Source organism: Pangasianodon hypophthalmus, chromosome 15 (assembly GCF_027358585.1).
Source record: "Pangasianodon hypophthalmus isolate fPanHyp1 chromosome 15, fPanHyp1.pri, whole genome shotgun sequence".
Lineage (NCBI taxonomy): Eukaryota > Metazoa > Chordata > Actinopteri > Siluriformes > Pangasiidae > Pangasianodon > Pangasianodon hypophthalmus.
The window spans coordinates 17,130,814-17,144,790 of NC_069724.1; the positions used below are offsets into that span (position 1 = coordinate 17,130,814).

Genomic DNA, 13,977 nt, shown 5'->3' on the forward strand with positions numbered 1-13,977 from the left:
TATTTGGTCACTGCTTACATTTTTCATCAGAGTAAAAACAGCAGAAATAATCTCGTCACAGTAAGTTTGTCACGCATCGGTTTGAAAAGACCCTACAAATGACTGCTATTAACATTCTCCTGCTGAGGTCCCCTGTGTAGGATTCAGGTATTTCAGTTCAGCAGCACTGATGATGATCCAGCACGTCCTAAGACTCGAGTCGTATAAAAATGTCACTCAGATGTAGGCTAGAGCTGGGCTTGGGGAAAGTGATTGTACACTATTGTACCTTAGAATTCCGACCTTATTCATGAGATCAGGTTCATTCGTCATCAGGCACGGTGAGCGCGTGCTTCCAAGTTCCAGCACTTAACCTCTAAAACGCATTGCTCTGCTTTTTTATTTCCATGAATGCTCACTCTAAAAAAAAAGAAAGATTCCACTATACGATTTTGAGGACTTAACGAAATTATAGGTTTTTGCAGCAAGGTTTCTAGACATTATTAGTACAAGTTTATTATTATATTTATTTTTCAAACTGAAGCGTGCACGGGGTTATTGCAAAACGATAATAATAATAATAATAATAATAATAATAATAATTGAGAGAATGTTCAGTGAAAAAAAAACTTTATGAAGAGGAGGCGTGTAGTGGAGCGAAACCCGACACCATCCCGCGAGCGCGTCTCTGCACGGTTAGCCTTTTTTTAATGGAGGTGTGTGTGTGTGTGTGTGTGTGTGTGTGTGTGTGTGTGTGTGTGTGTGTGTGTGTGAGGGGGGCGGGGTGGGGGTGTAAAAAGAAGAGGGACGACGCCGGTCCGCTCGTGCCCCCAAAAGCCCATCTGGAAAGCGAGCGCGTGCGTCTTGCCCGCATAAATGCCTGGTCCAGAGCGCCGGCGGGACGACAGGAGAGAGAAGAAGCGCTCGCGGAGCCGCGCTGCACAAACGGATTACTTTTTGCTGGCTCTCTGGCGGGGTTAGAGCGCGACCCCGGGATTCTTCCTTTTAACACCTTCGACCGATACGCAAGCGGGTACCGGCTGGTGACGGCACATTAACGGATCAGGACTCTGAACTGGCAGGACAAATGAATACAAATGAATTTAGCGACCCGAAGGAGAGACCGCGGTACCTCTCACCTCCACGCAAAGTAAGTGGACTTTAAATAACGGACTATCAAAGTAAGCGCGCGCGGTGCCCTGAGAGCTGCCTTGTGTCACTCTCCGGTACTTTAAATTGTGTGTGTGTGTGTGTGTGTGTGTGCGGTGCACTGAGAGCTGCCTTATATCACTCTCCGGTAGTTTAAATTGTGTAATTGTGTGTGTGTGTGTGTGTGTGTGTGTGTGTGTGTGTGTGTGTGTGCGGTGCCCTGAGAGCTGCCTTGTGTCACTCTCCGGTACTTTAAATTGTGTGTGTGTGTGTGTGTGTGTGTGCGGTGCACTGAGAGCTGCCTTATATCACTCTCCGGTAGTTTAAATTGTGTAATTGTGTGTGTGTGTGTGTGCGGTGCACTGAGAGCTGCCTTGTATCACTCTCCGGTAGTTTAAATTGTGTGTGTGTGTGTGTGTGTGTGTGTGTGTGTGTGTGTGTGTGCCGTATGAATGGGCTGTTGTGTTATGGACTCGAGCAGTGCAGTTACCTGTGTGTAGGTTGGCGACGATCCGAAGCTGAAATGGCTCTCGGACGAACAAGTCGAGGCTCGAGCCCAATCGGATGTAGTGCACTAAAAAGGGTGCAAAGGTAGCTCAGTTGTAACCTACATGAGTTCCTCAAGTGTTTTTGTATAATTGTGGTTCTTACGTTAAACATGTTGTCCTTTAGCTCCTTTCCTATCAGCTGTAGGGTTCTACATAGAACCTTTAAAGGTTCCCCTTGAGGGACAAAAGTTCATGTAAAAAACTTTTCAACAGCCTGAAAGAGTTCATGTAAAAAAGAAAGTGTACATGGATAGCCGAGAGATAGAGATGTGTGTGTAAGTGTGTGTGTGATAAATATGAGTGTAAGAAGTCCATTGTATCGCACCTTGCACTAACACCTAGGCTATTAGGATGCCATTTAGGACCGAGCCCAGATGTAGCTGTTTTTTATTTATTTATTTTTTTTAAATTTTTAATTTTATTTATTTTTTAAATAAAGTCTGATAAAGTCATTACGATGGACTATAAATAGGCCTAGGGAAGACTTTTTTTCCTGTTGAAGTTTTATTTGTTTGTTTGTTTGTTTGTTTGTTGATGAGGTTGGTGACTCTGGTTTATTCATTAGATTCCACTTATTCAAGAGGGTCTTGTTCATTGTTGGAATGACCGTGTGTGTGTGTGTGTGTGTGTGTGTGTGTATGTGCTGCTAAATAAACACGGCTTCCGCCTTTCACGCGCTCGCGCTGTGGCCTGCCGGAAAGCGGGCGAATGCGGCGTAATGATCCGCCTGTTTAGTGCCAAATGACACTCTATACATAGGCTATATGCAGATAGGCTTATATATTATTTGATAACCTATTTATCCTACTGCATAGCCTATAGGAGGAGGAGGAGGGATCTTGGGTCTGTTATTTAAGGCCCTGTGGATTACACTTAGGAAGAAATCTGGGAATTGAACGGGCTGTTATTTGAGTATGAATTTTGTAAAACCACCCAGAAGAACGTTCCCTACTGGGCAAAAAAAAATAAAAAATAAAAAAGTTGAGTAGAAGCCCTCATAGAATTTGTAATAGTTTTAATGGTTATAATGGGAATTGTATTGGTTTTAATGGCAACTGTAATGATCCCTGTGGGTCTCTACTGGTAATTTGTTGCCATGCCATGTTATGTCTAGTGGATACCATTAATGATGCTTAGTAAATATAATTGTAGTGGAAACCATTAGACTTTCTATGATGGTTTGTTTTTTTTTCAGCAGGGTTGTTTCTTCATAAACGAACAAATGAATGAATGAATGAATGAAATGGATGACTGATGATTTGTCATTTTTTCAGAATTTAAAGTATAATCCAGTGTGGTTTGTGGCCTGCTATGGTCGATGTTGTCCACTAGGGGGCGCATTGAACTGTGCTGATCACAGGGGCTTATTATCTGAACACACTTTATTCTGAGAGTTAAATATGTGGTCTGAAGGGTGAGTGTAACAGTCCAAAATTCCATCTTACACCCCAGAGGGTTCTTCTCTCTTTGTTTAATGCAGAACCATACAGCTGAGGGTTTCATTTTCAGAAAAGTTTCCAAGCTAAACTAGTTTAGAAAACTAGAAGTGTTAGCCATCATAGCTCTCACTGCCTATTGGCATGCAGTTAATGTATTTGTATAAGTACAGGTAGAAGGATAAAACACAATGGGGCATTCTTTTATAAGAAAATTATCGACAGAAATTGTGAATAATCAGCCAAGGGTGGATATCACCCCAGAGTTGTTTAATTTCCTATAACAGTACTTCCTGAAGTGTTTTATTTGATTTATACCACAGCGATATCCAAATGATTTCATATTAGGACCAACTCCGCTGTCCTTTCAGAAAATCTAACATAACAGCTTTGCATCTGACTGTTATAAGTCAAGTCAAGCCAAGTGGAGTTTATTGTCATTTCAACCATATACAGCCAGTTAGTACGTAGTGAAACGAAACAACGTTTCTCTAAAGCGCTGACACTGGAGCCTCCTTCCATCAATGTTAAAGAAAGGCCTTCTTACAGAAAGCTTCTCTATGTTTTTTCCTTGTTGAATATCAACAATGTTTAAAGATCCGTTCAATATTAGGTATAGATTAGCCTATATGATCATACAAGTCCCAGTTTAAAACTGAAATACTATAGAAACAATAACATATAACATATTATAATGGGCATATTAAGCTGTGATTTCTTTGCAGTGAGCAATACTGTCAGTTTATAGAATATTAATCAACACCTTTGGACAGATTCGAGTATAATGTGGTATAATGTAGTATAATATGGTATAATGTGGTATAATGTAGTATAATGTGGTATAATATGGTATAATGTGGTATAATATGGTATAATGTAGTATAATGTGGTATAATGTAGTATAATGTGGTATAATATGGTATAATGGCTGTCGTGTTTTTGGTTCCTGTTGGGATTCTCTTTGTTCAGTTTATTTCCTGGATTCACATCTCTCTACTTATGTACATGAAGTTGATTTTGTGCATCAGTGCCCTCTACTGGTCTCACACACACACACACACACACACACACACACACACACACACACACACATACTCTTGTCATATGTATCTCAGGTAGCTAGGCTGCTGAGATATTCAATAAGTGTGTGAGTCACATATCATTACATTCCAGTTCATGCATGTGTCTACCTCCTTACACAGACAGACAGACAGACACACACACACACACAGTCTCTCGCTTGTCTGTTTGTGGTTAGTTAGTATGTGTGAGGTCAAAGAGCAGACTGAGTAGTTCTGTGGTCAGACGTTTTACTTCCTGTTACAGGTATGCCACTCCTCAGGGAGTCTGGGAGTGTGTATTTGTGCGTTTGTTCACACACACACACACACACACACACACACACTTACTTACTGGCAGCAGATGATGTATAAAACAGCTGTCAGAAAAAAACATGCTCACTGACACAAACACTGTAGGGGTCTTGGGATCTATAAATTGTAGTGTTTGTGTGCAGTCAACGATTTCACATAAACACCTCAGTCTTGTGGTATTTAACAGTGCAGAAGTAAAACATTTCTGACAGCTCTGAGTTCACAAATTATGAAACAATTTTCATGTTTCTCAATAAGATGGAACCTGTGGATGCTTGGGTAGTAGCCAATGCTAACATGTCTTATCTTAGTAATTTACTAACACGTTTGAAAGAAATGTTGATTGTTTTATCTGGCTTTATATTGTGTGTAGACCTAATGGCTACGTGCGAGCTATCTAAATTGTAAGCCCCTGCAGCAAGATTATGTCATCCGTATTTCCCAGGTGGCTAACAACAGAGTTCACATGACTTTAGCAATTAGAAAGATGACCACACTGTGTGTGTCTTTTTTCCATGTCAAAAGCAAAAATTCACACAAATAGAATGATGAATAGTAATACAATGTCTGTTTAAACCTTTGTTCCTATATGTTTAATGAGGAAAATAATTTAAGAAATATAAAGAATGATTCAGTCATACTAGATAGATAGTTAGGTCTACCAAACAGCAGAAACTGTGTTGTGATAAAAGTTAGAAGATATGCCCAGTAACTGTAAGCCCTTCACCTGAAAAGCAGTTTTTTAAAGGTTTGAAAAAACTTTTGAAAATCTGGTGCAAGAACTTTTTTAAAAACCTAATAATCTTGTGGCTGCTTACTGCATGGTAAGATGTAAAAAAAAATTGCTCATGGTTAAGGAAAAATGTCTGGTGTTAACATAGCCTTAGATATTCAATAGCTTACACATTGTTATACACACACACACACACACAAACACAATTAGTCTAAATCCAGCTGTTCCAAGTTGATCTGAAAGTTGTGTTAATCATTTTTTTCTCATTACTTATATTTCTGTCTGTTTGTTTAGGAGAGCTCTACTCCTGTGTACTCTTCTGTGTTGCACTTGTTCTTCAGGACTCACACAAGCGCTGTCTGAAGGTAGGTTTTTATTTATTTATTTATTTATTTATTTTTTAGATTTTACTCATTTGGCTCATTTGGCTCAAGCTCCAACAGTGGCAGCTTTCACCTTCACCACTGAGCCACCATTTACCACGTAGTTACATTGTATATATGACTGTGTGTGTGTATGTGTGTGTGTGTGTGTGTCTGAATGTGGTCAGGGGATATGTCTCTAAAAGCCTGTGATTATAATTCAGTCAATTTGTCTGTACATGTTCAGGTCAGTTATTTATATATTCTTGATTACAGTGCACACACACAAACACAACAGTCTTCCATATTTCAGCAGTTTTTACTATCTTTTCCCAAGATCCCCACTTTCTGGAGTCCTTCCATCATGTTCTATAACTTTATAGATGTGAGAAAGTGTATTGCTATATTTGTAAGGCTTTCCAATTAACTTGAGTATTAATGTAACAAAATAATGATTGAATAATAATTCCCACAACTAACCAAACTAAAATGAAATTTGGCTCTGAAGTTTTTTAAAAATATAAGTATAAAAAAAAATCATTTGTCTTTATGAGGACCAGACAGATGTCCCCACAAGGTCAAAATTGTCACATTCCTATCATCACTGGAACATTTGGTTAGTGATAAAACCTTGCAACCCATCAACATGCACACACACACACACACACACACACACATTTGTCTTACAATCCTTGTGAGGACTGTCTGTTGTTCCATTGACATAATTATTAATGCAGTTAATTATTTCTATGCCTACACCTTAACCTAACATTAACCTTAATCTCAGTAACCAAAAGCTCTCTTAGCCCTTTTAGTTTTTTTCTTAATACACAAAACAAACAAACAAACAAACAAAAAAGCAGTGGTCTTCATGGGGCCCAGCCAGATGTCGCCACAAGGTCAAAACAGTCAGATATTCTTATCCTTGTGAGGACATTGGATACCACCTGGGACACCAAGATACAATACCACAGCAACACACAGCAGTTTTTCCTCTCTGTTCCCAAGGACCTCACTTCACTTACTGCAGTCTTTCCATTATGTTCTGTAACTTTACAGATCTGAGGAAATGTTTTTTCCTCTCTCTCTCTCTCTCTCTCTCTGTTTGTATGTGTGTGTCTGTGTGTGCATGCAGTCTGACTGCTCATGTCATGTCTGCTGGAAATACACACACACACGCACGCACACACACACACACACACACACACACACACATACACAAGCATTGCTACATCTGGCAAATGCTTCACTTTAGGGGCTTTAGATACTTTAGGGGCAGAAGCACACACTCGTCTCATATAGGGAAGTTGTGTGGTTTTAGAGCTGGCCAAATCTTGGAAGTATGTGTATGTGTGTGTTTCTGTGGTGAAGCCAGCACTGTTTCTGCTAAATTCAGACACACACACACCCACACACACAAAGACACACACACGTTTCAGCTGTGGCCTGTTAACTCTCTCCACACAGCCTGTTTCCTGGCATTGTATAGCAAAGTGATACACACATATTCAGACATGCTCTTTACTGAAGCTGACTCATTCATCTCTCTGTCTTAAATCATGTTTTCCCAGAAGATCATAGACCCCTCCCCATGCACACATGCATAAGGAGGCCTAGTGCTGTACACCATTCACACATTGATGTGATTATGATGTAATTCAGAGCTCTGGATCTCACTAACAGTAGCTTCAACAATGGCAATACTGTAACAGGAGAGAAAGATAATGAGAGTGAAAGAGAGCAATATAGAACAGTAGAAAACCAAGTAGAGAGTGATCATAAATATCAAGAGTATTGCATGAGAGCAATTCAGCAGAAATACACAGAATATTTTTGTATAGAAAAAACAAGTATTTAATTTATGTTAGTTAAATTGATTGGGTAATAAAATGAGCGACTATTAAGGTTTCACAAAGTTATCTGTATTTTTTTTAGGTTTTATGCTAATTAATTAGGCGTTATGTTTTAAAACTTAAAATGTTTTTAAGTTGTCCGCCTGTCCTCCATCCAACTGTGTGTCCATCTGTCTGAGATTCTCATTTGTGTAATATCTCAAGAATGAGTGATTGAATGTTTGCAGAATTTGTAACCAGCAGATGAACTGATTAGATTTTGGAATTGATCCAGATAGCGTCAACGTCACAGCAAAGGCAAATGTCTGAAAAAACTGTTTCAGACGTTTGCCTTTGCTGTGACCTTGCTGCTGTCTGGATCAATTCCAAAATCTAATCAGTTAAATAGTTCAATAGATTTCTTCCTGTTGGAATACACTTTGACAGTATTTCAGGCTTACAAATTTGTAACAAGAAGGACTAGACTTGTTGGCAGCGGGCACATCTCCATCAACGCTGTCAAATTCTACTTGTTATAGAAGCAGTGATTTGTATGAAATATTGTTTTTTACATTTTACATTTATGGCATTTGGCAGACGCCCTTATCCAGAGCGACTTGTTGAAGGCCTGTTTGTATACTGTACTTCTTACAGTGTAAGTGAAAATGGACCTTAAGCACCATAACGACCGTAAGGTGTTTCTGATACCATGTCCTTTGTTAATGTTGTGTGTTTTTTTGACAAGAACTCCAGGGTCCTATGTTCTCTTACCCCACAGGTTTTCAGTGGGCATCAGGTCAGGGGACTGAGAGTGCCAAGTCAAAGCTTAATTCTGTGGTCATTGAACCATTTTTATGGATTTGGATATCTTTTTTGAATTACTGTGCTGCTGGAAGATCCAACCAGTTGTAGCTTCTTGGCTGAGGCAGCCAGATTTTCATTTAAAATCCAATGGTGCATAGGCAATGGTAGCACAATTATTAAACTATTGGGCTACCAATCAGAAGATTGTGAGTTCAAATCCCAGTATTGCCAAGCTATGCTTGAGCAAGGCCTTCAACTGCTCAGTTGTATAAAGTTATATAAATGTAAGTCAGGATAAGGGTGTCTGCCAAATGCTGTAAATGTAATGTAATGATACATCATGGGGTCCTTTGTGCCATGTATTCTAACAAGGTTCTGAGGGCCTTTAGAGGAAAAAAACAACCCAACAGCACCATAAATCCTCCCCTATACTTAACAGTGGGGGTGGGGTTCTTTTCTGTGTAACCATCCCTATTTTTACGCCTAACCCACCTTGAGTGTAGGTTGTCACAAAGCTCTATTTTGGTCTCGTCAGACCACAGAACCCAGATCCATTCTAACTTCCGGTAACATGTGGCAAAACCCTGACACTTATGTTTGTAGTTAGATGAAGCAAAAGGTCTTTTTCTGGCATACCTCCCAAACAGTTTTTTTTGGCATGGAGGTGGATATGGAGACTTGGTGACCCCAAAAACCTTCTGCAAATCTCCAACCATGATCCATGGAGAATTTTTTTCTTCTCCACTGTGCCAGGGCAAAATACACTTTGTCCTCTTTCAGGCAGGTTGATTACAGCTCTAGTTGTTTTAAATATCACATTGATTACCCTAACAATGGATATGGGCATTTTCAGAAAGGTAGCTAATTTTTATAGACATTGTCTGATTTATGAATGTCAACACACTTTTGTCTGCTTTCATTTATGTATTCTCTACTCTTCCCCATGTTGATGGATGTCAAAAGGAATTTAGCCTCTGTGCCAACTGAAACAGGAAGTCACTCCTATGAAAACAGTAAAATATTAAATGGGAATGTGCTTCAGTTACATGTTATTCATTAGTATGCCCAGGAGTGGTTTTGTTAAAAAATATTTTGATAAGGTTTTTTTTTCTCCAAAGGTTAGATTTCTGTCATATTTTCAATTTTCATTTTTTTCATAAACCCATCTTTATCAAGGTGCCAATAATTCTGAAGCCATATTATGTTCATATGTATGTACAGTTGTGCATAAATGTGTCTCTGTGTGAATGGGCATATCTGTGTGCATTTGTGTCATTGCATATTTGCGTGTATTAATGGGCATTTATGTAAATCTATGTTGCAGATGTGGATGTATTGCAGCGTTTGGCTCTTCGCCTTGAGCAGGGTTCTCGCTCTGTCCCATTTGGTGTCATCCCACTCCGCTCCAGCATCATCCTCACAGCACGGGCACGTGTCACTGCTGCCACACGCACCATATTCCCACAGCCTTTCTCCTGGAACACCACACTCGTGCTAAGCATTCGCTCACATCGTGCCAACTCTGCCTTCCTTTTCTCTGTTTTCTCTGGCTCACGCCTCCAGTTAGGCTTGCAGGTGTCACCAGATGACCTTACACTCCACGCTGGGCCTGGCAACTCAGTTCGCTTTCCATATCACCTTCATGATGGCCGCTGGCACCACCTGGCCCTTGTGCTTGCTGGCCAGACAGCCACCCTGCTGCCTGCTTGTGACAATGGCAGCAGTGGAACAACCCAAGAGTTTCCACTACTCCCACCATTTCACCTGGACCCCCGCAGCACCTTCCGACTGGGCGGAAGCAGTGCCCTCCTACCTGGCATTGAACCCTTTGAGGGTGCAGTGTGCCAGTTCGATGTGGTACCCGCAGGACAGGTTAACTACTGCAAAGCCATTCGCAAGCAGTGCAGAGAAAATGACACCTACCGGCCAGCACCACCCTCTCCCCTGCTGCCTTTACCCTCCACAATGGTGCAGTCATCCACATCTAATCATACCCTTGCAGTGATGCCCACTCTAATTCCCTGGACACTCCTGAATGGCTCTGTTACACCTAGAGTCAGAGCCAGCCATGATTCTGGAGGGTCTCGAGCCACAGCGACTCCTCAAGTGCCCCCAGCTCAGATAGGACTTGACCCGCCACCATTCCATAGAAACGTGAACACCACCACACCTGCACCAACTTTCAGGGCACACAAAGCGCTGCCTCAGAAAAGCCCCAAACCCACAGCCTCCAAGCCCATGTTGGGAAAATCCATCACTGCCACCAAACAGACAGGGATCAGACACACAACAGAAAAAGCTCAAACTAAAACTATTACTTCAAAACCATTACACATGTTTGCCAGTCCAAAACCTACTGTCTCAAATCCCATTAATGTATCAAATCCCAACAGCTCAAAACACACACGCATCTCAAAAGGCTTCAGCTTAAAACCCACCAGTGCATCAAAACATAACAGCTTAAAACCCACCAGTGCATCAAAACTTAACAGCTCAAAACCCACTAGTGTGTCAAAACTTAACAGTTCAAAACCCACTAGTGTGTCAAAACTTAACAGTTCAAAACCCACTAGTGTGTCAAAACTTAACAGTTCAAAACCCACTAGTGTGTCAAAACATTCTAACTCAAAACCCAATGGTGTATCAAAATCTGCTAGCATAAAACCCATACTCATATCAAAACCCACCAATTCAAAACATATAGCTTCCAAATCAGCACTAGTGAAGCCCTCTAAACCAACAACTGCAAAATCTATAGCCATCAAACCCACAATTCCAAAAGGGTCTCTTCCCAAATCCTCCCCTTCTAAACCTCCATTTAAAAAAATCCCAACTACCCTCACACACACTCCAGTGACCTCTACTGTCAGTTCCATTAACCGCCAATTAAACTTATCAATATCTTTATCCAACAAGATTCCAACTACCGCCAAGAAACTAAGCCCTTTGCCAACTACAAAGATCCCAAGCAGCACCCAACAGACACCCAGACACATGCCCCCCATGCCCAGGACCACACCTGTCATCCCTGTTGTTTCAAAGATGCCTCCAGTAAAACCTACCAAAAGCTCAGTGGTACATGTTACCACGTTGGCCCCAGAGACAGGGACAGTTCTGCCTGCTGATGGACTTCAGGGCTGGGATCTGGATCTAGGACTGTTTGCTTCTCCAATTGGACCACCAGGGCAAAAGGGAGAACCTGGGCCTGTGGTAAGACCCCAGATTAGTTTGATATGCAATACTGTATTATATTAATTGCTGGAACTTGTGTACTTTTTCCTGTAACAGTGCAATTTTGTAACACAAAAGTACCACATTATGAAAAAAAAAATAGCTTGGTCAATGTAGATGGTTTATCAGGTCTGTCCCCCATGTTTTTAATACTTTCATATCCGAATAATGGGACTGCCTTTGTAAAAAAGGATAAATGGAATGTTGCCCCTAAATGCTGTCTAATTATGCAGTCTTGTCCTAAATGGAATGCAAGTCAACCTGTAGTATTTTAAACATCCATGATAAAAGTTTCTTGTGTCATGAATATCATGGCATATTGTGTATATATACTTAGTGGCACATGTCTAGTATACACTCAGTGTCCACTTTATTAGGAACACCTGTACACCTGCACATTCAGGCAGTTATCTAATCAGCCAATCATGTGGCAACAGCGCAATACATAAAATCATGCAGATACAGGTCAAGAGCTTCGGTTAATGTTCACAGCAAACATCAGAATGGGAAAAAAGTGTGATCTCAGTGACTTTGATCATGGCATGGTTGTTGGTACCAGATGGGCTGGTTTGAATATTTCAGATACTGCCGATCTCCTGGGATTTTCACACACAACAGTCTCTGGAGTTTACACAAATGAGCACTCTTTACAACCATGTTGAGCAAAAAAGCATCTCAGAACGCACAACACATCAAACCTCAGGTAGATGGGCTACAACAGCAGAAGACCACATCAGGTTTCAATCCTGTCAGCCAAGACCAAAAATCTGAGGCTATCATGGGCACAGGCTCACGGAAACTGGACAGTTGAAGACTGGAAAAAGACCAGGTGACTTTTTGTTTTCTAATCTTCAACTGTCTAGTTTGGGTGAGCCTGTGCCCATGATAGCGTCAGATTCCTGGTCTTGGCTAACAGGTGTGGAACCCAATTTGTTCTTCTGCTGTTGTAGCACATCCACCTCAATGTTCAATGTTTTGTGCATGCTGAGATGCTTATCTGCTCACCAGGGTTGTAAAGAGTGATCATTTGAGTTACTGCATCCTTCCTTGCAGCCTGAACCAATCTGGCTATTTTCCTCTGACCTCACTTATCAGCAAGGCGTTTCCAACCACAGAACTGTCGCTGACTCAATGTTGTTTGTTTTTCGCACCATTCTATTTAAGCTCTAGAGACTGTTGTGTGTGAAATTCCCAGAAGATCAGCCATTTCTGAAATACTCAAACCACCCCATCTGTTACCAACAACCATGCCACAATCAAAGTCACAGAGATCACATGTTTCTTCATTCTGATGTTTGATGTGAAAATTAATTGAAGCTCTTGACCTGTATCTGCATGATTTTATGCATTGTGCTGCTGCCACATGATTTGCTGATTGTATAACTGCATAAATGAGCAGGGGTACAGGTGTTCCTATTAAAGTGGACAGTGGCTGTATGTTTGAAATCCTCTATATAATTTATATAATATATAATAATATATAAAATAATATAACTGTCTATATAATTTGGTGAAATATAGACAGTCCAGCTTGAACCATGTGTGTTTATGTACTACAGGTATAAGGAAAATAAATTTGCATGCACACCCTTAGACATGCATACATCCATGTATGCACATCCTACAGTCTTGCAAATCATGTATCATTTTTAATGAAAGGTCAGCAGTAAACATTTCATGTGATGCAATCACACACAAGCACCGATTCTCTTATATTTGGAAACAAACTAGAAGGCCCCAAAGCTGCCGCATCCCTGCATTCACTAAAGATATGCTGAGCTAAACGGTTTACAAAATGACAGACCTGGTGACGTGTGTGTGTATGTGTGTGTGTGTTTCAGTCACTGCAATTATAAGGGTAAAATTACCAGACATTACCAGGAGTGGGTCTGTGTGTGCGTGTGTATGTAATGTGACTCCTTTGTTATTACCAGTTTATTAGCTGAAGTGCACCATTATCCACCTTAATCACACACACTCTAATTCTAACTTACCCTGCTGACACACCTTGGACACCCTCTTATTTACACACACACACACACACACACACACACTATACAGTGTACACCTGCCCTAAAAGAAATTACGTGTCCAAACAGAAAATGCACTTAATGGACATAAGACCCTCTCATTAAACCTATTCTTTGGTAATAACACATAACCCCACTCTATACAACACAAACACACACACACATACACACACATCCTACACACTGTGGAAGCAGAGGAGCTTTGAGCATCACAGTGCAGACTGGGCACTTTAAGAAGGAAAAGTGTTCCCACAGTGGTGGACACTGAGGTGTGTGTGTGTGCCTGTGTGACAGAGAATAAACCTCTGGTGAAAAAGCCACTGTCTCCCATCTGTAGATGCATAGCTGTAACCCTTAGAGATTCTTTACATAAATACACACACAAGCCCCCACCCTCAAGAACTTTCGTCAATAGAGCCCTTTCATCCATCGCCACGTGGCATTGTATGTGGTGGTGGGGGGTGGGGGGGGGGGGGGGGGGGGGGCACAGAGAGAGAGAG

At 40.9% G+C, this 13,977-nt stretch overlaps 1 protein-coding gene across 1 annotated transcript in view; it reads left to right on the top strand.

Moving 5' to 3' along the window:
• The first annotated feature begins 764 nt into the window (after positions 1 to 764).
• Positions 765 to 13,977, top strand: part of col27a1a (collagen, type XXVII, alpha 1a) — an 81,081-nt gene continuing 67,868 nt past the window's right edge. The window contains exons 1-3 of the mRNA XM_034311275.2: positions 765 to 1,129; positions 5,513 to 5,583; positions 9,541 to 11,426. Of these exons, the coding sequence (XP_034167166.2) occupies positions 1,077 to 1,129; positions 5,513 to 5,583; positions 9,541 to 11,426 (2,010 nt within the window). The 5' untranslated portion in view covers positions 765 to 1,076. The remainder of the gene's footprint in view (positions 1,130 to 5,512; positions 5,584 to 9,540; positions 11,427 to 13,977) is intronic.